Source organism: Abramis brama (assembly GCF_963993115.1).
Source record: "Abramis brama genome assembly, chromosome: 10".
NCBI classification, from domain to species: Eukaryota; Metazoa; Chordata; class Actinopteri; order Cypriniformes; family Leuciscidae; genus Abramis; species Abramis brama.
The window spans coordinates 19,240,836-19,264,857 of record NC_139972.1 but is presented as its reverse complement, the minus strand read 5'-3'; the positions used below and the strand labels follow the sequence as shown (position 1 = coordinate 19,264,857).

General features: G+C 36.6%; 4 protein-coding genes across 9 annotated transcripts; 3 read left to right on the top strand and 1 right to left on the bottom strand.

Moving 5' to 3' along the window:
- Positions 1 to 10: 10 nt before the first annotated feature.
- On the top strand, positions 11 to 1,398 carry tmem97 (transmembrane protein 97). Its single transcript, XM_084126714.1, has 3 exons — positions 11 to 246; positions 367 to 511; positions 643 to 1,398. The coding sequence occupies exons 1-3, from the start codon at positions 133 to 135 to the stop codon at positions 915 to 917; spliced, it is 534 nt and encodes a 177-aa protein (XP_083982840.1). The 5' UTR covers positions 11 to 132; the 3' UTR covers positions 918 to 1,398.
- Positions 1,125 to 3,070, bottom strand: ift20 (intraflagellar transport 20 homolog (Chlamydomonas)). Of its 4 annotated transcripts, none has more exons than XM_084126717.1 (5): positions 2,941 to 3,070; positions 2,344 to 2,508; positions 2,119 to 2,204; positions 1,937 to 2,040; positions 1,125 to 1,846 (listed from the first exon to the last, which is right to left on the bottom strand). In XM_084126717.1, the coding sequence occupies exons 2-5, from the start codon at positions 2,468 to 2,470 to the stop codon at positions 1,765 to 1,767; spliced, it is 399 nt and encodes a 132-aa protein (XP_083982843.1). In that variant the 5' UTR covers positions 2,471 to 2,508; positions 2,941 to 3,070; the 3' UTR covers positions 1,125 to 1,764. The 4 variants fall into 4 exon arrangements, with proteins under 4 accessions (XP_083982843.1, XP_083982844.1, XP_083982841.1 ...); XM_084126718.1 differs by having other exon boundaries at positions 2,899 to 2,991; XM_084126715.1 differs by having other exon boundaries at positions 1,937 to 2,204.
- Positions 3,071 to 3,281: 211 nt separating this feature from the next.
- Positions 3,282 to 5,622, top strand: rad1 (RAD1 homolog (S. pombe)). Of its 3 annotated transcripts, none has more exons than XM_084126498.1 (7): positions 3,287 to 3,379; positions 3,454 to 3,496; positions 3,605 to 3,818; positions 3,901 to 4,009; positions 4,087 to 4,345; positions 5,000 to 5,098; positions 5,289 to 5,622. In XM_084126498.1, the coding sequence occupies exons 3-7, from the start codon at positions 3,624 to 3,626 to the stop codon at positions 5,464 to 5,466; spliced, it is 840 nt and encodes a 279-aa protein (XP_083982624.1). In that variant the 5' UTR covers positions 3,287 to 3,379; positions 3,454 to 3,496; positions 3,605 to 3,623; the 3' UTR covers positions 5,467 to 5,622. The 3 variants fall into 3 exon arrangements, with proteins under 3 accessions (XP_083982625.1, XP_083982624.1, XP_083982626.1); XM_084126500.1 differs by having other exon boundaries at positions 3,293 to 3,379; positions 3,459 to 3,496; XM_084126499.1 differs by lacking the exon at positions 3,454 to 3,496 and having other exon boundaries at positions 3,282 to 3,409.
- Positions 5,623 to 12,925: 7,303 nt separating this feature from the next.
- On the top strand, positions 12,926 to 23,537 carry bbc3 (BCL2 binding component 3). Its single transcript, XM_084125350.1, has 4 exons — positions 12,926 to 13,186; positions 14,432 to 14,690; positions 17,306 to 17,487; positions 20,983 to 23,537. The coding sequence occupies exons 2-4, from the start codon at positions 14,444 to 14,446 to the stop codon at positions 21,082 to 21,084; spliced, it is 531 nt and encodes a 176-aa protein (XP_083981476.1). The 5' UTR covers positions 12,926 to 13,186; positions 14,432 to 14,443; the 3' UTR covers positions 21,085 to 23,537.
- The last annotated feature ends 485 nt before the right edge of the window (positions 23,538 to 24,022 follow it).

The window sequence follows — 24,022 nt, the reverse complement described above, 5'->3', positions numbered from 1 at the left end:
GAGTTAAAGGACCAATCAGAAACAGAGGAGTAACACGCTACTGTATAATTGACCACTGACGCCGTCCACGGCTGCTGAACCACCGACGGAGAAGGAACTTGTCGAAAACTGTTACAGCACTAGACAATTAAAATGTTACTTCGCGCTTTAGAAATTATATATTTCATTTACTTTGCGTCGCACATTCCAATTACTCTCGTGGTTGATCTTCAGGCTTTACTTCCCGAGCATCTGTATCCACCTGAGGTAAGTTTGCACTTTGTACTGCACACTCAGTTGTATTTGTCACTAACGGAACCAATATAATATCCTAAGTTTAGCAGTTTTGTATGTAATTATGTAATATAATTATTATTTGTGTTACAGCTGAGAAACTTATTGCACTGGTATGCCGCTGAATTCAAGGATCCGATGATGATGGACCCTCCTGCCTGGTTCAAATCTTTTGTATTCTGCGAGGCTCTCGTCCAGCTGCCCTTTTTCCCAGTTGCAGCATACGCTTTCCTGAAGGGTCAGTAGTACCTCGATCATTCAATAGCCACACAACAATGACATCTAGTGGTGAATCACTTGTGTCAATGCATACCAGTCACTGTGGTCACATTACTCCTGTTAATTGATGTGATGTTTTCCATTTAATAGGTGGCTGCAAATGGATCAGAACTCCAGCAATCATTTACTCCGCTCATGTGGCCACTACTCTAGTCCCAATTTTAAGCCACGTGCTTTTCCATAACTTTCCTCTGGCGCCACATCCAGGACCCCAAACTTTGAACGAACGCCTGACACTGGTGTCAATTTATGCTCCATACCTCATCATCCCTGTCATGATACTGCTCACCATGCTCTTCAGCTCAACATATAACTCAACCTCTCCGAAAGGAAACACTTCCTCAAAGTCCAAGAAACTAAGATAATGCCAGTTCATCCCATCTACACATTATAGATGGATGCATTCATTATAACCCACCAGGGTTATGTTATTACTGGTTAAATGTGATAAAATATTTGAATATGTACCAGCATATTTGATAATTGTATGTAATTTTTAAGCAAAAAAAAAAAAAAAAGCAATTTTTGACCCCATGGTAATTTACAGTTTTGTTTACTGATGACAACACATGTAAAAGCAAAATATATTTTTATTCAAATGTTCTTCAAATCTGTATGAAGTTAGTCAAATATTGAGATTACACACCTAATAACGGTTAATGTAAACAAATAAGTAAATTTCATATTAAATAGCTTTCCATAACTTCTATGGAAAATTTTTTGGTGTGGTCCCATGAACAGACAATAAAATTGCCATGAGGATATGATCAAATAAAACTGGACGGGTTCAAGTCACAAACAGCAGTTAAAATAAAAATCATACAGAAAATAAACAATTTACCTGAAGATGTCTCATGATGGAATTATTTACAGTAACATGCAAATACTGTATTTTGCTGTTGTACAAAAAGAATGATTTACAAACTAATTTCCATATAAATAGTATAAATAACTTATATTGTATATAAATAGTATCTGAGATTATGAAGTATAGTTGGAAAGATTACAAGTATGCCCCCCTGGAACTGGCCATGCAAAAGCACTCAATGTTAACCCAATAGAGTCAGAGGTTGAGGCAACAGACAGACCTATAAACTGCTCAATTCAATTAACCTACTTTGGGACCCAGTACTTTATAGGAAGTCATTGTGAGTCAAGATGCATAGCATCACTTTTTTTCTGTCCAACAGAGAGAGAGAAAACACAGCACTCTCATTTCTGCAGTATAAACTGATCAATGAATTCATTCTGCTCTGCTTCGACTTTCTGAAGAGCTTCATATTCTATTCGGTACCTGCAAAACAAACAATTATAGTCTCACATATAGTGGAAAAACACAGAGCACAAATATATCATTGATCGGCCTACTAATAAGGCCAATTACCTTTCCAACTGCATTTTCTTTTCTGCGATCAAAGCCTGAAGCTGTTGCTGTTGGGCCTCTCGTTGCTTTTCAACCGATTTCAGCAAATTTCTTGCACCTATGGCCTGTAGAATAATCACTGAAGTTATATAAATGAACATAACAAATCTGCACTGCAGGTTATTTAAAATGCAAGGATGTACCTTCATTTTTTCAGTTTCGGCTTCCTTTGCCAGTTCATCCACAAGTTCAATAAGTCCACCTACAATTTTCTGAAACTGTCCTATCTCTGTTTTCAAAAACAAATGCCAAGCATAAATTATTGATCTGTACTGTCAAAAGAAGCAACGAAATACTGTTTAGTCAACACGAGAGATAAAGTAAACTCAATAAGATAAAGAACATAATAAAAAAATAAAAAAACTCACTGTCAACAAAGTCCTCACATTCCTCTTTGAGCTCAGTGGTTTTCTGGCTCACGTCCGGCTCGAGTACTCGCAATTTGTTGAGTTCATCAAAATGAAGACCAGCCTCTGCCAACGGGTCTTTAGCCATGACCAGAGGACCTAAACCTACCCGTGACTCGATAATGGCTGGAAATCACACAGAAATACATAAACAGGAGTATTTTAAAAGAAATAGCACGCGCATCATTTCGTTCCAAATGTGAACCCAGTAACGTTAGTAACGACTGTCACCAGATCACAATAAGCTAGCTAACCGCTTAGCTAGTTAGCTGGTTAATTTGAACTACATGTAACTACCACTGCCGTTACATTACATAAAACACGTCAACTTAGTTTAAATAACGTTACATAGATGAGGAAGAAATGCTACTGCTCACAAGTTTCGCTTTGTTGTTGGTATGGTATGGTTACTATTGAGATAGATAAACAAACACAGACCAGCTGGGAACTTAGCTTGGACATTGTTATTTTTTTATAGTTAGTCGCTCAAATTATTAAACGGAATTACACACTTACATAAAGTTAAATAAACCAGGGAATGTCTCAAACGTAACTGACCTTTAACTGATTATGTGGCACTTCTGCCGGACTGACCGACCGCCCGCCTCCTCGCATCTGTCTGGCTGTCTCGGCTGCCAGGCGACGGCTGGTCCAACTCATGATGAGTGAGAGGGGTGCACAAACGCATATTAAACATTTATGTTTGACACCTTGCATTTATGGAAATTAAATAAAGCATGAGTCTATATCATAAATATATATAAATATTGTCTTTATTGTAATTATGAGAGATTACAGTACAAGTGTGTTTGTGCCTAACTTTTCACACCATGACCCCCCCTCCTAATATTGAAAACGTCCGCATGTCAACTCTTCCTGCAGTTCCGCATCAGACCTCTGCGGTGCGTGCGAGGGATCGAATGAACAACTGAACTCAAAACACCAGAAGAAGACTCAGCAGCGGCCACTTAAGGGCGCCAAACTCTTAAAAAGAGATGTAAATCTTTATATTTCATATCTATACTCGGTAGGTTAAATATATATGTATAACATATACTGTTTATGTTCAAGGTTAGTTTTTCCCCAGAGATTGACAGCTTGATCATATATGTAGGTAGGTGCACAAATTGAGTGTAATGTCTCTGTTTTCGTATCACCATAATTTGTAAACAGCTAATATAAGTTAGTTAGTTAACGTTAGATGTTTTAAATGTCATTGCAGATGCTGACAACGCAGAAACATGCCTCTGTCAACTCAGTCCCAAGCGGACATTGACCAGTACATTCTGATAGCCAGTTTGGATAACGCAAGGAATCTGTCCAACATCCTGAAAGCCATCTCTTTCAAAGACCATGCCATCTTCAATGCAACGCAGAATGGGTTAAAAGTCACTGTAGAGGACTCCAAATGTCTTCAAGCTAATGCTTTCATTCAGGTTGGTGTTGGAGGACCGTTTCTGACAGGTTCAGTTGTCAGCAGTTGGGTTGAGCAGTGTATTTGTGTGTCTGTTTCCTCAGGCTGACATCTTTCAAGAATACACTATCAAAGAGGATGCAGTTGGGTTTCAAGTTAACTTAACTGTTCTTCTGGATTGCCTAACCATCTTTGGGGCGAGCACAACCCCAGGTGTGTATCTTAATGGTGATCCGGTCTTTCTTTTGTAAAATGTATTTAACTAATTTCTCTTTTATTGTACCACTGAGGTGTGTGCACTGCCCTGAGAATGTGCTACAATGGCTATGGATATCCGCTGACTTTATTCCTGGAGGAAGGTGGTGTGGTCACCGTGTGCAAGATTAATACACAGGAGCCTGAGGAGCCCATAGACTTTGACTTTTGCAGCACGAATGTAACCAACAAGGTGATTCTGCAGTCCGACAGTCTTAAAGAGGCTTTCTCTGAGCTTGACATGACCAGTGAAGTTCTGCAGATTACTATGTCACCAAGCCATCCTTACTTCAGGTACAGTAATCATGCACACAACAGATCAGTGTGCCAACACTTCCTTTAACGTTAATGAAAGAAGTCTCTTATGCTCTATCTGCAGTATGGTAAAAACAATATATTGTGAAATATCTTTACAATTTCAAATAACTGTTTTTTATTTGATTATATTTTAAAATGTTCCTGTGATGTCAAAGCTGAATTTTCAGCATCATTACTCCAGTGTCACATGATCCTTCAGAAATGATTCTAATATGATGATTTGCTGTTCAAGAAACATTTCTTATTATTATCAATGTTGAAAACAGTATCATATTTTGTAGAAACTTTCCAGGATTCTTTGATAAATAGAAAGATGTTCAAAAGAACAGCATTTATTTTGAATAGAAATCTTTTGTAAAATTGTCAGTGTCTTTACTGTCTCTTTAAGTACAAAAGTAATATTGTCTTGAAGAAAAAAAATGTACTGACCCCTAACGTTTGAACAACAGTGTATATAATTGAATCAAGGAAATACTAATGTAAGGTTATTAATTATAATATATAATGTCAGCTCCAATTATGAGATCTATTAATGTGGTCTATTGCTGAGTGAAAAATAAAGTGTGGTGTTGTCAAGTCAAAATTAAATGTCAATGCATAATCATTATTATTTTCCTTTTTTAACCCTAGATTATCCACATTCGGTAATTCTGGAAATGCCCATTATGATTATCCTAAAGACTCAGACATGATGGAGCTGTTCCAGTGTACTAAATTACAGACCAACAGGTAGGAGGACAGTTTCTGTTTTAGATTGCATTCCCCATCAATCAGAGCTCTGTGTATCTGCTAAATTCAGAACTTCATAAAACAAGCTGCTTATAAATTAACTTCCAAGGCATTCACATGTAAGTGGTAAAAGAACAATAAAGTTTTCTGAGTCACTAAGATTTATTTTCTCTTATGTTTATTCTCAAAGGTATAAGATCTCCCTGTTGAAACCTTCTACAAAGGCCTTGGCTCTGTCCTGCAAAGTCTCGGTGAGAACAGACAGCCGAGGCTTTCTCTCTCTACAGTATCTTGTGAGGAATGATGATGGTCAGATTTGTTTTGTGGAATACTATTGCTGCCCTGATGAAGAAGTGGGAGAAGAGTAATTGGAATCTTCATCTTCATAACTGTTTTTGTTTTGTTTGATATTTAGTGTGCACTGACCTCATGGTTCTTTATTCTGATCATTTATGTTCTATACTTAAATAGAAGCTTAATATAGTTAGAAATATAAATAAAAAACTTGTGGATTTTGTATTGAATTTGAGACAATACTATGTGTGATCGGCAGAGGGCGGCAGAGAAATGCTAATTTCATTATTATTTCTATTAGGTCACTGCAAATATTAGGAGTCTAATGTTGGGATTGAGGTTTATATATATATATATATATATATATATATATATATATATATATATATATATAGGCATGTTTTAGATTTAGCTTTTAACTCGTATATTAATTGAAATTGTGTGTGTGAGAATGAGAGAGATAGTATTTTATCAATAGTCGGTTTAAAAGTCCACTCATAATGTTTACTTTGCTCTAAATTACTGACTAACAGCGAAAGCTGTTGTCTGGAACATCTACATTTTTAATGGGTGTTCATTTTATTACACGAATGCGTTGCGAGGCAAACATGCAGTTGAGCAAAGCAGCTTGATGTTGACGCTGGCTGACGCACGCGCTTCAACAGAGAGTCCCAGAACAGCGCGCGCGATGCTTGAACTGCCGCCTCGCGACCAATCGCTTCTCCATTCGCAGCTGTCGAGGCAACACTGTTTCCGGGCAGAGGAACATCACAGGAGCAAAACAAGCGAGCTTCTGTCACACTCCTCTCAGCGGGTTACTGCCCTGACTGATGGATGTCCAACGCTGCTTGTAGACGCCGCGGCAAAGCCCACTAAAAACAGACAAAGTTGCTATTAAATAGTGTTACATCATTTTTAAGCAAATTAGAGAGTTGTTGGCTAATTTAATGAATAGCATTCTGAGAATCAAGAAGATTTGTTTAAAACATCACCATCTGTATCGAAAAATGTGGCTAAAAGGCTTATGTTGATGTTATATATATGTTATATATTATATATGTTAATGTTATATTAACAGTTTATATATATAGAGGAGGAGGGGAGGGGGGGGGGGGCAATAGGGATTATGCCAAATTTGTCGCTATATAGACTTGTTACAGCAAGATATTTAAAGGGACATTTTTGTACATAGTTTTTCAGAGTTGGACCAATGTTTGACATTTTGCTTTTAATAATGTCTGAATATCTGGTCTGTATTACTCTGCTTTTTGTCAATAAACTACATCTTAGAGCTACACTATTGAACAAAAGTTTGGGGTCAGTACGATATAAATTTGTATATTTTTTTAAAGAAATTAATACTTTTATTCAGCAAGAAGTACAAATATTTATAATGTTACAAAATATTTGTATTTCAAATAAATGCTTTCCATTCATCTGATGAATAGAAAGTTCATCTAACTTTCTATTCATCAAATAATCCTTAAAAAATTCCATTGTTGTTTCTTGAAGAGAAAATCAGGATCATGTGACACTGAAGACTGGAGTAATGATGCTGAAAATTAAGCTTTGCCATCACAGGGATAAATTACATTTTAAAATATATTAAAATTGTAATCATATTTCACAGTATTACTGTTTGTCTGCCGTGGTGAGCAAAAGAGACAAACTTTATAATGATAGTGTACATTGAAAGTACAGGTGTGTATATAGCAGCTGTGGGCTTATTTTTGGCTATGGCTATTCATCCCTACTTATGGAAAACAATTTATTGCAATTCTGGTTTTCTCCATCTGCCAACCTAAAAGTCTTTTCAAGGCCTTTAGCTCCTACAACATGCTGGCTATTCATTCATCAGTTATTGAAAAAAAACTTAATTGAACTACCTTACACACAGCTGAAAATATTAGGTCTTCTCAAAATATTTGTGATATTTCAGGGATTTCCTTTCACTTGATCTATAAACTCTTAAGACTGTAAATATCCCTTACAAAATCACCCAATTATATGCGCATAAACCATTACTGACCGAACAGACAACAACATCAACATTCAGCGTAACCAAGTAAACACTGTCTACACACCAAGACAAAGAGTATCATTTGATAAGGGTGAGCAACTTGATCCTGCTAGATCTACATCACTCACAGCAGGTGATGTCAGGCTCTTTAAACACAAGCTTGCTCGATGATGAAGATGGGGATCCTCTACCCATTCCTCAGATAAACAACCGAGCACTGACCCGTTGTTTGATGTCTTGACCTACCAGTGAATCAAGTGGTGTCAGGTTCTGGGTTTTGCAAACACAAACTCGGCAATGACCTAATTGTTGTGACACTCCAACAATTATCAACAAGAGAGCCCACGGGAGGTGAAGAGAAGGTGCACGGCTTTCAGCACGGCGTCACTAGGGACAGTGAGTCATCATATTGTCTGTTGCTACACTATAAATTAGAAGAAATGTATGCACTACGTAACCTACTGTTAATGAAGCTTAATGGTTTTAAACACTTTTTAGGGTCGACTTGAAACGTAATGTCTGACTTATATGTAATGTCTGACTTTCCACAAAACAACTGACCATGAAATTAATAAGCCAACAAAAGCGCAGCACCGATTCCTGCCTAGTCAGCTGAAAGGAACCCTGAAATGGGAAACTCCGCAGTGCATAAACATGATTTGAGTATAACATTCCTTCACTTTGTGTTAAAAATAACCAGCATTATCAAGCCATTGTTTGGGGACTGTGGGTGTCACACGGGGTCATGTTTGCAACAGCTGGCCTTAACAGCCCTCTACAATCCACCCCCAAACCCATTAATACTGCTCTCCTTCTGCCTCAGCTTGCAACCATGTGTGAAATGATCCTTGATGATGGAGATGAGGTAATGCCTTCAGCAGCTCTGACATCACTATAGCCTTTCCCATCCAGTGCAATTGACCATCACTAGGACAATGAGCTTTTTGTCTTACACTACCTTTCATTAAGGAGAAAAGGATGAACATGACACCTGTGAGTGGTTTAAAGAGCTGATATTGCAATGTTAAGCATATATATATACAAATTGTTTTGTAAAAATTCATACATCACATATTAAATGCTGATAAAATTGACCTTTTATCCACTAATGGATGATAATTGTGGTCATATGTAGTCATAAGTTGTGTGTCTAAAATAATTTCAAGTTTCATTAACAGTATTAAAATGTGTCATTATTTATGTAGTGCTGATACACACATGCTATATATAGGCCTATATATTGTATTTTTAACATATATATATATATATATATATATATATATATATATATAGTGCAATGCATAAGTTAATACACCCATGCTAAAGTTGACTAAAAAGAGGAATAAAAAATCATATTTTGGAAATTGAACTTAATGCCTTAATTTAAAAAATTAGGAAAAATCCAACCTTTAAGGACACCAATTTTCTTTGTGAATGAATAATGTATCGTAAATAAATAAATGTTCTTCCTTAAAATACATGGTGCATAAGTGAGTACACCCCTATGTTAAATTCCCATAGAGGCAGGCAGATTTTTATTTTTAAGTATTTTTTTTAAAAAAAAATTAGGATACTATGCATCCTGATAAAGTTCCCTTGGCCTTTGGAATTAAAATAGCCCCACATCATCACATAGCATTCACCATACCTAGAGATTGGCATGGTTTTATTTCAGTTAGCCTAAAAGCTAGTTTGATTTGCATTGAGAGATGATCTTATGGAAAGTACTCCATGCCAATCTCTAGGTATGGTGAAGGCTATGTGATGATGTGGGGCTATTTTAATTCCAAAGGCCAAGGGAACTTTATCAGGATGCATAGTATCCTAAAAATTAATAATAAAAAAAATACTTAAAAATAAAAATCTGCCTGCCTCTATGGGAATTTAACATAGGGGTGTACACACTTATGCACCATGTATTTTAAGGAAGAACATTTATTTATTTACGATACATTATTCATTCACAAAGAAAATTGGTGTCCTAAAAGGTTGGATTTTTCCTAATTTTTTAAATTAAGGCATTAAGTTCAATTTCCAAAATATGATTTTTTATTCCTCTTTTTAGTCAACTTTAGCATGGGTGTATTAACTTATGCATTGCACTGTATATATATAATTTGTGTATTTACATATATATGTATATTAGTGCTGGCAAATCTGTTAATCGCATCTGACATAAACATTTTTGTTTGCATAATATATGTATGTGTGTATATATATATATATATATATATATTATTTTATTTATATATATTATATATGTCTGTGTGTGCATATACTGTATACACACACATATTTATACACATATATAAGTGTGTATACACAGACATGCACACACACCTATATAATATATTTAAATATAATAATATATACACGCATATATTATGTAAACAAAAGGTTTTATGTTAGATGCAATTAATCAATTTGTATTCGTACAATATATATAGGCTATTTATATATGTATACACACAAACACACACACACACACACATATATATAGGCCTATAGATAGAAGATAGATGCGTTATATTATATTTTTTGTAGTGTAATAATTAGCATATAAAGAGCCCAATTAAATATGGCATGGTCTAATGGGGAATATGAATAATTCTAACACACAGTGAATCATGATCTTGTAGGTTTCTCTAATTAATCTGAGGTAGACACACTATAATCGGAGGAATCGTGCAGCACTAATGGCAACAGTTTAATGTGGTTGCAGAGAAACATGCCCATAGTGGAACACAAAACATGTTGTTTTCTGTTAGTTCCTTTTTTTACAACCCGATGTAAACACTCACGAATGTGACTGAAACTGGGTTTCAAAGATGTGTTCTCACTTCTGGTTCTTTATTGAGAATATTTATGAAAAAACAAACAATAAACTTACGTGATCATCTTTGCTTGATATGTAATGATTGCTGCTTTCAGTGTAGGTGATTTGGATCCTTATGACACTCATGTAATCAATTACAAGCAATTTTCAATCATGGCTGAATGAGAATAAGGAAGCATGCATATTTTCCCTTCTCTTTTTCCCTTTGATGTCATTTGTGACATGCAAATTGACCTTTCTGCCACAATCATGGAACTTGGCGCACAGAATAACAGTATGACTAGTCGATAACCACTTTACACATGGCAGTTAAATGCAAGCATAGACTGGTTGTTTGTTAGGCTTCTAAACCTGCAGATTCCGGGTCTGTCACTCACCACCCTCCCATTACCTTGAAGGGTGGCAGCTGCGGCCCTGCACCACCAATAGGGACTGTTTATCAGGTGACAACAATGAAAACTAATATGTAAAAATGTGGGATGGGAGGTGGACGAGCAGTGCTCGAGACAGGTTTATCAGATACGGTGGAGTATGAAGGAAGGAGGGGGTAAAGTAAAGGATGATGTCACCAGGACACAGTTAAATTCGAGCCTTGCTCTTGTCTCGTGTTTTCACGCTCACACCCACGTGGACGTTGTGTTTTGGTAACGTATGTAGCCGTTGCACAGTCACAGAAACATACACATGATCTCTTCTCTGTCAGGTAGTGAACTTTGGTAATGAACTTATTGTTCTCAGCTGTCATGTGGACACTGGAGCGAAGGGAAAAGTTATTTATTTACAGTAAAGAGACTGTCTTTTGTGTCATTGTGCTGAAGTGTCACCACACATGAGATGGAAATTTACATGTTACCTGTTTGACCATTGAGCTTTGTATCAATTGTTCATGTTTACGTCATAGAGGACTGTATGTACTCAGTGGCCTAACCTTAGGGTAAAAACCACAAGTAAAACACTGTACCATGCATATACCACTGTACCAAATAATGAAATAAAATGAATATAAATAAATTTAAAATAATATTTTTTAAATATTGCAGTAGTCTGGTTTTTATACAACCTTTTTTTTTTTTACAAGACTACTTGTTTTATATTTATCTATAGGCCTATTCATTATTACTATCATAATAAACAGTATCAGCTTTCATGAAATACTGAATTTCATGTCAACACCACTAACTAGGCTATGCATTTAACATTGAGGCGACTGATAATAAAGGCTTTGCCATCCTAGAGCAGTCTGCGTGGGGCTGTATGCCCAGACATGTACCTGAATGGGGATTCCCCTCCACACAGTCCTTCCTTCATCTGCTGTCCGTGGGACAGGAGCTCCCCATCCATATATGAAGTTAAGCTCCCCATCATGCGCAGGACATCTGCATTTAAACAATAGATGCAGTCGGAAGCTGCTGTACAAAGGTCAAAGGGGATGAAAGAAACGGGGGGATTCCGTATTCAATTAGCATAGTTACATTTATTAGCTCATGTTACCAGCGCTGTGCATCGATTAGCAAAAGAGCAAAAGACTAACGAATTTAATATAGCCATAGCCTTGGTGATTATTTCGTAGTTTTTATGTTTTATTAGTGAATTTTTAACTATATACACTTATTAAATTAGCATATTAGCCATCTAATTAGCATGACGTATTAAATCGCAAAGGAGGAAACAATAAAAATATATTTTTAAATGATATGATAATAATTATTATAATAGCAATAGTGATATTAATAAAAAAATGCTGCTTATTATAGCAAACTGCAATATTTTTGTGCATATTCACTGCATATAGGATATTTGAACGTGAAATCTGAGTAGCCTACATGAAATCTGATATTACTGATAGGCTATGACAAAAAAAATATGACAAAACATTTAAAAGTTTTCATTTATATTTTTTCATATTTCATGTATTTAGAGGTTTCACTTCATTTTCCTCAGTGTTGCAAAATAAACAAAAACAAACAACACATTTGCTGTCTAGGCTGAAATTTCGAACTAACAGGTTTAAACAAAAAATAATAAATAAAAATGCATGTTTAATAGCCTATTTAGCAATTTGTCACATTATAGTGTAGACTACGTTAGTGGCAAGTCAGCCATGTTTAATAGGCTTATGTCATAATGGCATTAGAACAGTCGCGTAGAATTACGAGCATATGTAGGCTATTATTATAGGCTATCTAGTATAGCGTCAAATGTCAAATGTAATCATAGCTTTTAAAGTGTGGATTCTTTAAATGCAAATTAAAAATTACAATTATGCATATTTAATGTGCATTATAGGTGGCAGTATAGGTGTGAACTCACACTGAACTTAACTTGTTGCTTTTTCTAAAGGCACATTTAGTGCATGTTCTATATTTTACTATATGATGTCACTTTATTGTATTTTGCTCTATGCAATATTCTATGCAAAACAACAATTTTACGTACGTTGTCAACTGAGAGAATGACAATCATCGACAAGATCTCACACCCAGTACAGCACACTCAGTACATACTACAGGCACGCTACTCCTATTGCCAATAAACAAACAACAATGGGCGTGTAAGGGCTGCTGGTTCCTGTGCTGTCTCGACTGCTCGTGTGTGTGTGTGTGTGTGTGTTTACACTGCCTCTCGCCACGCCCCTGCCCTGATGATGAGCATGTCAGGACTTGTTATGAGTCTCTCAGAAGAGGGTGTGGCCTAAAGCGAGCACTTCGCGGGAGTGAAAGCAACTCGCTGTCATCATCATAACCATACAGTTTACAACCTCACGAGCACACGGCTAATGACGAATCCCATGAATTGACACACTTATTCTTTCCTGCAGTTTGTGGAATAACATGAACGGACATTTCACTAAGTCTTTTTTTTAAGCACGACACATATCTGGTGTCAGAGCATAACAACCCTGGAAAAACATCTACTTACTTGCAACACATTTTTGAAGGTAAGCGTAAATGTGTTTTTACTTTTGTTGAACATGCACCTCTTTGTTTTTTTTTTGCAGTTATCGGTGAAAATTACCTATTTGGCAGCCAGTAGATGTGGCACATTACTGCTCATTAATTATGCACAAACATATTATTTAAATGACAGAATCAACCAGACTGCATTAGGTAATAAAATCATTAGATTTTTTTTTTTTTATCATGTTAGATCAGGTAGATATTTCCCATTTTCTGTACAGTTTGTGTAAAAATGGGGTTTGATGTTGTCCTCCCCGGCTTAAAAGATTCCAGTTTAAGATGGAAACTGTGTTTTGGAAAATACAGTTGGTTTCTAGCTGGTCTGCTCGTTTGTTCAGGTGCAAGCTGCTAGACCAGCTACCAGGTGGTCAGTCAAGCTGTTTTTTGGAACTGGTAGCTGGTCAACCAACAAGTAAACAGCTTGGACCGTCTTAGACCAGCTAACTTACCATGTTGCAAAACAGAATTAGCCTATCTGCTTATGTTGGAAGAAGTGATTTAGCTAATGTTCTAGTACCCTACTTACATACATTAACCGGCTATTTGTATAATAGATCAAGCATTTAAACTATGCTGTAAATCAAAGAACTGGCAGTTTCCAAAAACTTCCACCTCTTCAAATCTTCAACCTTGCATCACTCAACAAGTCACCGGCTGTGCGTTTGTAGGTGCCACTTTTCCGACGCTTCATAATTTCCACGTTCACAACATAAGCCCTTGTTGCCAATTGAGAAAAATTGATAAAATCATTGTCAGTGTCGTAATTAGGAAAATGTAATATGTATTCCAGTGGAATTAAGCTTTTTAAACGCACTGAGCGTCAGAGAGCGCAAGATTGTGTTAAAGCGCGCGAGAAGCTGTGTGTGACATCGCGTGCACGGATTTGTTTACAAACACATTAGTGAGCACGAGGCTGCAAGTTTCTGCCATCTTGTGGACGCTCAAAATATAGGTTGCTAGGTCAGACAATAATTTTTTGTTGATTTTCTTACATTTTATTATTATTATAATTATTATTATTAATTCCATAAAGTCTACATGAGTAAAAAAATATATATTTTCATCTTTATTTGGTCTATATAATAATTTTGAAAGTGTTCCCCTTAAAATTTGCATGCAATTATATTTGATGTCATTTTTGTCCAGCTGCATTTTTAAACAAACCAGGTGACGGTCAAACAGGTCAGATGTTTTCTATAACATTTTTCTGCTCTTCTCATCTCAAGGCTGTAACGGGTATGGCCCGACCAGAGATGGACAGCAGGGTGGATGATTGCAACCCCGGAGCACCGAACACCTGCAGGATGGAGGTGCTGCGTCAGGATGCCTGGCCCAACGGCAGCATCGTTCAGCCCTGCCACCGGCGCCGAACCATTGCCACACAGACCAGCACTGTCTCCGCACCACTACCCCACGTCCCAACACAAGATGCCTTCAGCTCAGACAGTGTCCTGCAGCAGGACCGTCTACTCAGGGATATTACAGGTAAGGCGTTACAACATAGAGCTCGTGCTTGTGAAATGATGTTTATGTGATGTGCATGGTGGAAATCATTAGCATAATATATTTAAATGAGATTCAGAAGACGAAATCAATGGCTTTGACTCCAAGGGTTAAAATGCAGCAGGACGTGCCCTCTCCTCCCCTCCCTTCCCCAGTGAGAGAGCTCAGACATGTTTAGACATGTTCTTTGCTGTTGGCTTCCTGTCAAGTGCTGCCTAGTCCACAATGGTGGCCTGTCACAGAGAATCACGCATCGTCTCAATGTTGTGGTTTCTCTCACTCCTTCCGCTCTCTATTCCTCATATTTTTCAAGTAACTTTAGCAATCATTTAACCTTATCTGACACTTCTGCTGACACTCCTCCTTAAAGGCTTTCCTCACTGGCTGATAGCCTGTCCCTGGTCCCTCCCTGTCCTCCAACTGTCCACCCTATCCCAGCCCACCCCTCATTCCTGTCCACCAATGGCTGGATTTCAGCTCAGGCTGCACCGGCTTGCAGTTACCCTGGCAACAAGCCAGAACCCAGCACTCCCGCTTTCTCAAGTCACCTGCGCCGAGGATCAGCGGATTCTCATGGCTGCAGCACTAATCCCCTCCGCGGAGGCATTTTCTCAGTGCGCCAAGCGAGAAAAAGATTTATCATATGCTTACTTAAAGTTAATCTTTAAAAACACCAGTAATTTAACACTGTTAAATGTGATCTTTAGTAAATTTCAAAATGAATATCCATTTTTCATACTGTACATTATAATGCTGCAGTGCCTAAATTCACTTTTAGCATTTCAAACAATTGATTTTAGTCTTTTTTATATATATATTTAGTCAAAACATTACATTAAAGTTCATTCACATTGTATAATGAATACAATTCTAAGTGCTTGTCAGTGCATTCGTCAGTACACTGTAAAAGTACACTATTTCAAAGACAATCAAAGTAATTACCCAATTTCACAGACATGACTTAAAGGGTTAGTTCACCCAAAAATGAAATTTCTGTCATTAATTACTCGCCCTCATGTCGTTCCAAACCCGTAAGCCCTTCGTTCATCTTCAGAACACAAATGAAGATATTTTTGATGAAATCCGAGAGCTTTCTGACCCCCCATAGACTGCAACGTTATTACCACTTTCAAGGCCCAGAAAGTTAAGATAAGGTTGTAACGGCCCTTAAAATAGTCTGTGTGACTACAGTGGTTCAACATTAATGTTATGAAGCGATGAGAATACTTTTTGTGCAGAAAACAAAACAAAAATAAAGACTTTATTCAACAATCTCTTCTCCTCCATGTTTAGTCCCAGACTAAAATGCATGTTTGAGCTGTCTAAACCAAAAGCAGTAGGGTTGCAAAAAGAATGGTTGCAAAGTTTCCAGAAACTTTCCAGAGTTTGTTTAAAATTTTCAGGATTTTGGGGGAATTTTCTGAAACTTTTGGAAAGTTTCAGCCTCTTTGCAACCATGGTGGACTCTAAAGTGTGTTAGCTATTCGCTGTTTGTTTTGTCCTTATTTTGACATGTATCCGAGTGAAATGGTGTCTTGAATAAGGAAAAAAAATGTATGGCGGTACTTGATTTTGTTCATGTGGGAGTGATTTTGATTAAAGATTATGAGGGCACATTAATTAAAAAAAATTATGTGTACAGATAAATAATTTATAAAAAACAATCTACAAAAAATGTGAATTGCCCATTTTGATTTCATGGTGACTTTTAAGAAGCGGCGGGATGTTATTCCTTGTTAAAAATATCAGTACTTATTCAGAGGTGATACATATTATTGCTTTCCTGCTGTCACCTAAACAATAAGGATTTGAAGTTTCCATTCAATCAATAAAAAGATGATGAGTTGTCATATGTTTAATCAGATTAGTATTGATGTTACTGTAACACAATGTGAAAGTTAAATATAACATGACCTAACAAAACAAACATTCTGGCTCAACATATGACATCAGATGCTAACAAAAGTTACAAACAGTAATCTTAAACAACCAGAAGTGGTGTTGCATTTAGCTGAGGAACTCAAATAAAGCCCAAAGTATACTTAAGTATACTTAAGCCGTCCGCTCTGCGCACTGTCCAGGTAACAAAACATTTCGTCATCAGGAGGGTCCGCGGACCTCCATTTTCCTAATTAAACTTCTATTAATTAATTAATTGATAATTGTAATGCTTTTTAAAAGTCAAAAATGTTAGGGTGATGTGAAGAAAAATCTCATTAAAAGAATTTCAAATATAATTTTTATTAAATATACATTTTTTATGTCTACCAAATTATAATCATGTGGTGCTGTGTGCCAACACACAGAAACATGCAGATCGTGATACGATAATCATACAGAGAGGACACCTGCAGACTTTTATGACTGTCAATAATGTCAACAAACTTATTTTTCACACGTTTTTTTATTTAAGACAAGGTCAGTTCATGTTGTGTGCCTCCCCAAAAATGTAATGAAATTGATCAATTAGACATTTATAAATAAAGAAATATTTTTACTTGGAAAAAATGTTAAATCTTTTTTGAACGAATATATATATCTATTCAGGGAATTGTGTGCAATCAATATAATATTTGTACTCTTATTGTTTTTATTAGGTACAGAACAGGAACTTCCCCTGCCTGATCTGCTAGCAGACAACCAGAGCTCCTCAGAAGACTCGACGTCCAGCAGCTCTGCCGCCGAGGACAACCCCAGGCTGGAGGAGCAGGCGGTCGAGAGGGTGGCCATACAGCTGAGGACCATCGGAGACGAGATGAATGCCGTTTTTCTTCAGAGGGTAAGGATCACGTTTGTCTAGTTGCAACAGTTTAAATATGCCAAAGCGTCATCAAGCGCGATAAAGTAAACAGGCGCGTACAGGGCATTGTCTGTTTGTTAATATGAGCGAGTGTGGCAGGGCGTGCACAAATGTAGCCTCCAGTGGGTCTTCTTGTAAATGGATCAATATGATATTCACAATCCTGTAGTGAATGTTGTGACTGGAGTCGAGTTTCCAGTTGTGGCTGAACTTAATAACCTTCCCTCTCTCTCTCTCTCCCTCTCCCCACTCTGGATCCCTGTTGTATCGCGTGAGGAGCTAGTCTGTGAAGCGAGCAGGAGTAAACAGAGGCCAATCCCCCTCCCCCCCACTGAACCCACCTCCCCCTCCTTTCCTCAGACAAACACACATGACGTCACTGCTTTGCCTCTCCGCTGATTTACCTATGTTTAAGTGTGTGCGCCACTTTCCTTATTTTTAGTAAGAGTCAATTGTTTTGTTTTTTCAGTAAGAGTCACTCGTCCCAGATTCCCACACCTGCACTGACACGCGATGCTATAAAACAAGTATGTCTCGTTGAGGCAGCTGCCGACATGGTCATGTGCAGAAAGTCTGCGACCTGTCGTGTGGCTTCGCTGAACTCTGATACCAGTGTGTTTTTACTGGATGAAGGCTCTGTTTACTGTGGCCGGCAGAAGAATGACATGACAGGGACTTCCCTAAACGGAGCAGTGCAACAAAAGCTCAGTGTGATAGTGCTGTATGCATGCTCACAATACCGTTCTCTTTCACCGTAACATGTGAGACCGCCGGACCATAGATCCTCCTCCCGCCCTCTTGTACTGTCCTCTTTAGTCCCTTCAGTTGTCCAAACACTTTCTCTTAGACTCAAGGCTGTAACCATGTCTTGAACATTGGGGGGGACACTTTTTTTTTTTTTAAATAAAGCATAAAGAAATAGAACAGTGAAGGAAGTTCTAGGTGTAATTAAAAATGTTCTTTGCAAATAATATTTGAATTACTTTGAAATCAAATTTGAACTCATGTACTTTTATTTGTATGCCTAATATGTCGAAAACGTAAAACGTGTCTTGTCTCGTCACACTCAGTTAGGAATTACATGAATCATAAATGCATATTTTTAATTCAAAAGAAAAAAGTAAAGTAGTTTGCATGGGGTGGGGGACAATTTGGCCACTTCTAATTATTGGTGGTGGGACTTGTCCCACTCAATGTCAATAGTGGTTACGGCCCTGGTTAGACTTTTGCATTCCAAATTCCCATGTTTATACCTTCCAAGGATCCTCATTAAAATTTTCATGAAATCATGGAAATTAATAAAAACTTAATTTCTATAGTAAATATAATTTGTTAATATTTGTATTTATTTAATATAAATTATTTAATATATTATTTATATATATATTACATTAAACTATTTAATTATATTAAATATATATTTTATATAGTATGTTAATCATGGAAATAGTCTTTAAAAATGAAATTTCTTTAGGAAATATAATTTGTTAATAAATGTTTTTATTATATTATGAAAATATACTAAACTATTTAATTATATTAAATATATATTTATATTTTCTAATGCAATATTTTATTTACAATGTTTTATATAGTATATTAATCATGGAAATAAATAAAATCTTTCAAACTTTCAAATCTTTTTATTTTATATTATAATGTTTATATATAGTAATTTCATGTAGTATATTAGTTCTTAAAATCTTACATAATATTAGTCATTGTCAGCTTTTAATTTGTCTTAGGGTAACAGATGGCAAAAAGATTGGATGTGTTCCAAAATATTGAATCTGTGCCGTGTAAATGAAGCCTGAAAGACATGCTGTTGTCTATGATGTCATTAAAATAATTTAAGCAACAATATTGACAAGAAAACCACACAGCTCCTTGATATATATATATTTGTTCTTTAGTACTGTTTACTTGTGTTATTATTTGAAGCAATGTTAACTTAATTTAAAAATGTTGTTTTAACTTAATTAGTCAATATTTAAGCTTTTAAATAAACATGTTCGTTAGCATAATAGTTTATGCTGTAGTAACAAAAACTTTAAATATGCATCAAAAGATGTAGTAACCCTGACCGCCTCAATATGGTGTCCATATGTCCCATCTTGCACCTTTCTCTGCGTTTAGCTCATTCTTCCACTGTCACTCTCTTGTTTTCCCTCTTTCACTTGATCTCCCCCCCCCCCATGAAGAGTTATTTTTAGCGGATGACTCATAGCAGCTGTTGAGGAGTAATGTGCTGCCTCTCCTGACTCCTCTGTGTAGACAGTGTCTGTCTGAGACTGCCTCACCCCACCTTGTGTCTGTGCTCACACACATACACATCTGTGCTAACATAAACCTTGACACTCACTCCCACTCAAACACATCAACGTCACAAAAGTTGAAGCAATTGCCTCACGGCCGCTGTAGGATAGAAGAGGTGGAAAAAGCTAATAATTACACAAAGCAAAAGTTTCGAAATTTAGTTTCCAAAACGGGGAAGGAACTAAGACACAGACCTCAAATCGAGTCTTTTGCTTCATACCATTGTGACAAAATGTTTTTATTTAATAGGATTTACAAGAAGTTCTTAATAGTATTGAATGTGCACTTTGTAGTGTACTTCAAACCTCAAGTATATTGTTAAAAAAGCTGTATTTGCAGATAATATCATATTAATGATATAAATGACCACTTAAGTGTATTAAAAGAGAGTACACTTTCATGACTTTATTGCACGTCTTAATAAGTTTTACGTTTGAAGTACATTTTAAATCATGTTTTAATAATCTCTTATCATGCTTTAAAGAGGTACACTTATTTTGATGTGTTGAATAAAACCACATGTAAAGTACACGAGTATAATTTTAACCGTAGTGTTTTAGTCAATATAACATTTACAGTTACTATATATTTTAAATGTACTAAGTTGCAATAGAAATGACATTGAAGTATATTTTAGTTTAATATAAATGCTTGTCAGTACATTTGGTAGTACACTTTAACCATATTTCAAAGACTATAGAAATAGTTATGAAATTCCATATAAAGCGAGGGTCGGCAATGTTTTTCATATACAGTTTTTGTTATACTGGTTGAAAGTCTCTTTGCATCCTGATAGAAATTAATCATAGAAGTCGCCTAAATATTAAAAAATGTACATATATCTTCTGTGGAAGTCTTAGGACCAAAAAATGTTCGTCCAATCATTGCATTTGGTCCAAAAGTTCCCATTTAGGTCTATTCTTTTAAAGTACATTATTTCCACTTCTTAAAAGTATGCTAAGTGTACTTCTTTTTCACAAAAGTAGGCAGATGATTAGAGCAATATCTGAAATCTAAGTAGGTCGACTGTTTCATTTTTCAGTCCCTGAGTGCTTTGCAATGTACAAAAACAAGTTTTAGTGATTCTTATGTTCCCTTTCACTTTTTGTATTGCATAAAACGCATGATGAGCTCACTCTCCTCTCATCTTTGTTTCAGAATGCTGACCCACGCTGGCAGAACTGGAGGGGCCTGTACCGCGGGCTCGTCGCATTCATCGCCGACACCATCAATGCTTTCTACCAGGACGGGTTCAGATAAACAGACGGGTTACGTCACAGGAAGAGTGCGGGCGCTCTCCTGCCGACCACTTAAAGACTCTGGGACTTTTCTGCAGGATCAGATGTCACGTTTGGTTCTTAATCTGTGTTTTTTTTTGTTTGTTTGTTGGTTTTGTACATCTTTTTTTCATGGATTCTCATGTAGCATAGTGACTGAAGCGTGTGTCCCGGTATAGATGTCAGTAGGAGTGCGTGGCTCTCGGCGCGTTTTGCATACTCCTTTGCAACTAACTGCAATGCTGCGAAGTTACAGTAAGCCCGGGTCGCTCTCAAGCAAACAGAGTGATTAGATCTGCACAGCCCCTCGGGGACAGAGGTAGTTTATGTGTCATGGGTTTTCCTCTCAGCCGCCTTACAGGAGCAATAACTGCGCTGCACTATCAGTCACCAGTGGCGCAGGGCACGCAACCGCACACCGTTAATGGAAAACGGGCGATAATTATTAAGATAATGGAATGCTCACATACTATATTAATAAAGCACAGTTGGATCGTGCCTTGCTAACACCCTCTTTGAACCCTTCCTTTACTAAAGCCATCAGGGACAATCAGCAGATGGTGTGCGGGTAAACCGACCCTGTTGCCCCCTACCTGAATCTACACTTCGGGACACAAATTTGCCACTTAATTCAAAGATTGGTCACCTCCAATGGAGGTACGGGAGTGAGGCTGGAAGCCTTGTGGGAAAGCCAGACCACTAGTTATCAAAATGGCTGGAGAGCAGTGTTAATATTTGTATGGATTGAACATGTACATATTTTGTGAGGAAAAAAAGGACAGGATAGAATAAACAGGGAGTTTTGTTTCTTATGTGTTTTGTATATTTTGATGAAATGACCTTAAAGTACTTAACATTAAGTTCCTTTTTTCGGTTTGAGATTTGTTTTGTTCTGGAAACATTTTTTGGACCAACACTGGAAGCAGTTGTTCTAAAATCCAGTGGATTTCTACTTGCATTTTGTTTAGATTTAAATAGGCTATCTGGAGTCCTGTAAAAAAAAATTGAAAATCCCCATGAAATGTACTTTTCGCAGATAATTCTCAAATAAATATTTGAGAAACACAAGCTAATTTATTTTGTATGTACTTTTTTTTTGTTGATGATTTATATTCATTTTTCAAGTGGATAAAATAAGCATGGAGATATTCATTAATGTTGTGTTCTATGGACCAAATATCTCTGAAGGTTGTGAGAAAAATCCATTTGTATTTTCTGCTGTAACTTATTTGTCTACAAAAAGAACTAAACTGAGCCAAACTTCAATCATACTTGAAAAGTTGGTTCTCTAGCAGTCTTCGGGCGGTAATTGTTTCTCAATGGGACATAAGCTATTTTCAGCATTTATGGGTTAGTTTGTGATTTTATTGACGTCCAAATCCAGGGGCCAGCTGCATAAACATAGACATTAGGCCTATGTTAAGTCTTAAGATCTAGTATCACCTACTAGCAGTTAGTCCAGGGGCAGGCATTATGCCATATTGCAATCTACGTTTTTATGTACAAAAAAGTTATAACCAGTCTTAAAGAAAACAATTTGATGACTTAAGCCCTATTCGGACTGTAATTGTTTCTCGTGGACGTCCGTAGAAATACATTTGCATGGCACCTGTGACCTGACCTCAGTGATAAACTCGGATGACAATTTATCGCGACGTATGAGAGCGTTCTTCGTCTGTGATCCTATACGAACCGGGAACGCGCAGCTTACATGGTGAGTCGCATAGTGTCTGCTGTAAATAAAATGTCATATGCTTGAAATAACAAGAACAAGACAGAAAACCATTGTAACTATATTATTTCATGCATACGACATTTTATTTACAGCATACAATCATGCGACTGACCACGTGAGCGCGCGTTCCCTCGTTCGTATGATCACAGAAGAACGTGAATAAATAGTTTTATCACTGAGGTGCCATGCTATTTTTTTTATTTATTTTTTATTTAGACGTCCACAAGATAAACAATTACCGTCCTAATATGGCTTATGAATCAACGTGTCAGATCCAGTTCTGTCTGGGCATTATACAGATAATACTTCCCTCAGAAACCACTTTTGAAAAACTGTGGCCAGTCGGTGGGAAAACTCATTTAACCACTCCTTTCTGTTTGCATTGGCTTTGTAATGCCGGTACAGAGTTTTCAAGGCATATTGTGGATCAGAGATTCCTTTCCTGTGGCTGCCTGTCTCATGACTTCCTGTGAAACAGTTGTGTGGTCTCCTACTTCCTGTGGCCACCTTTGTGACTTCTCATCAATACAAGTGTTCTCTGATGCAGAAAGGCCTTATTTGTCAGATTTACACTAAACACGTCAGACTCATTTTTCTAACTTTGTACTTTTGTCATTTGGAATTTCTGATGTACATTTTTACATTGATTTTGTATTGTTTTTTCCTTACCATTTTCAATAAATACAAGAATTGAGAAAGTGTTTTGATGGGTTTTTTTTTTTTTACGGACATCCTCAAACTCATTTAAAAAGGATTTGACACATTAAATACACCAATTTTCAAAAACTAGCCATAATGGCTGTTCAAAAGTCTTGTCAGTAAAGCCAATTCAATTATATTAGACAGTTATATTTTTACAGTTTTATTAAACACAATATTAATTTAACTTTAACAAATGTTCAAAGTTCAAAAAAAAAAAAAAAAAAAGAAAAAAGTTAGCTATACGTTTCATTTCCCCTCTCACAACAAAGTCAAATTAAACATTGAATTTAGAGGTATATGATGCTGTCAGTAACGATAATTTTAATGACTTTGCATTGCAACCATCAAATCAAAACAAATACAAATACATGTGGTACAATATGCATATTTTTATAGGCCAGGGCTAAAATGCTACTTAGTTTAGTATAATATTCAACAGGGGGTCTCGGCTCCTTCTCGGTCTCTTTTATTAAGGGATCATCTG

Coding starts and splice junctions, on each gene's coding strand:
- ift20 (XM_084126715.1), bottom strand. CDS start 2,470: ATGGCTAAAGACCCGTTGGCAGAGGCTGGTCTTCATTTTGATGAACTC. Junction 2,205..2,343: donor ATGTGAGGACTTTGTTGACA/GTGAGTTTTTTT, acceptor TTTTGAAAACAG/AGATAGGACAGTTTCAGAAA. Junction 1,847..1,936: donor AAGAAAATGCAGTTGGAAAG/GTAATTGGCCTT, acceptor TTTGTTTTGCAG/GTACCGAATAGAATATGAAG.
- tmem97 (XM_084126714.1), top strand. CDS start 133: ATGTTACTTCGCGCTTTAGAAATTATATATTTCATTTACTTTGCGTCG. Junction 247..366: donor AGCATCTGTATCCACCTGAG/GTAAGTTTGCAC, acceptor TTTGTGTTACAG/CTGAGAAACTTATTGCACTG. Junction 512..642: donor AGCATACGCTTTCCTGAAGG/GTCAGTAGTACC, acceptor TCCATTTAATAG/GTGGCTGCAAATGGATCAGA.
- bbc3 (XM_084125350.1), top strand. CDS start 14,444: ATGGCCCGACCAGAGATGGACAGCAGGGTGGATGATTGCAACCCCGGA. Junction 14,691..17,305: donor TCTACTCAGGGATATTACAG/GTAAGGCGTTAC, acceptor TGTTTTTATTAG/GTACAGAACAGGAACTTCCC. Junction 17,488..20,982: donor ATGCCGTTTTTCTTCAGAGG/GTAAGGATCACG, acceptor TCTTTGTTTCAG/AATGCTGACCCACGCTGGCA.
- rad1 (XM_084126499.1), top strand. CDS start 3,624: ATGCCTCTGTCAACTCAGTCCCAAGCGGACATTGACCAGTACATTCTG. Junction 4,010..4,086: donor TGGGGCGAGCACAACCCCAG/GTGTGTATCTTA, acceptor TGTACCACTGAG/GTGTGTGCACTGCCCTGAGA. Junction 5,099..5,288: donor ACTAAATTACAGACCAACAG/GTAGGAGGACAG, acceptor TTATTCTCAAAG/GTATAAGATCTCCCTGTTGA.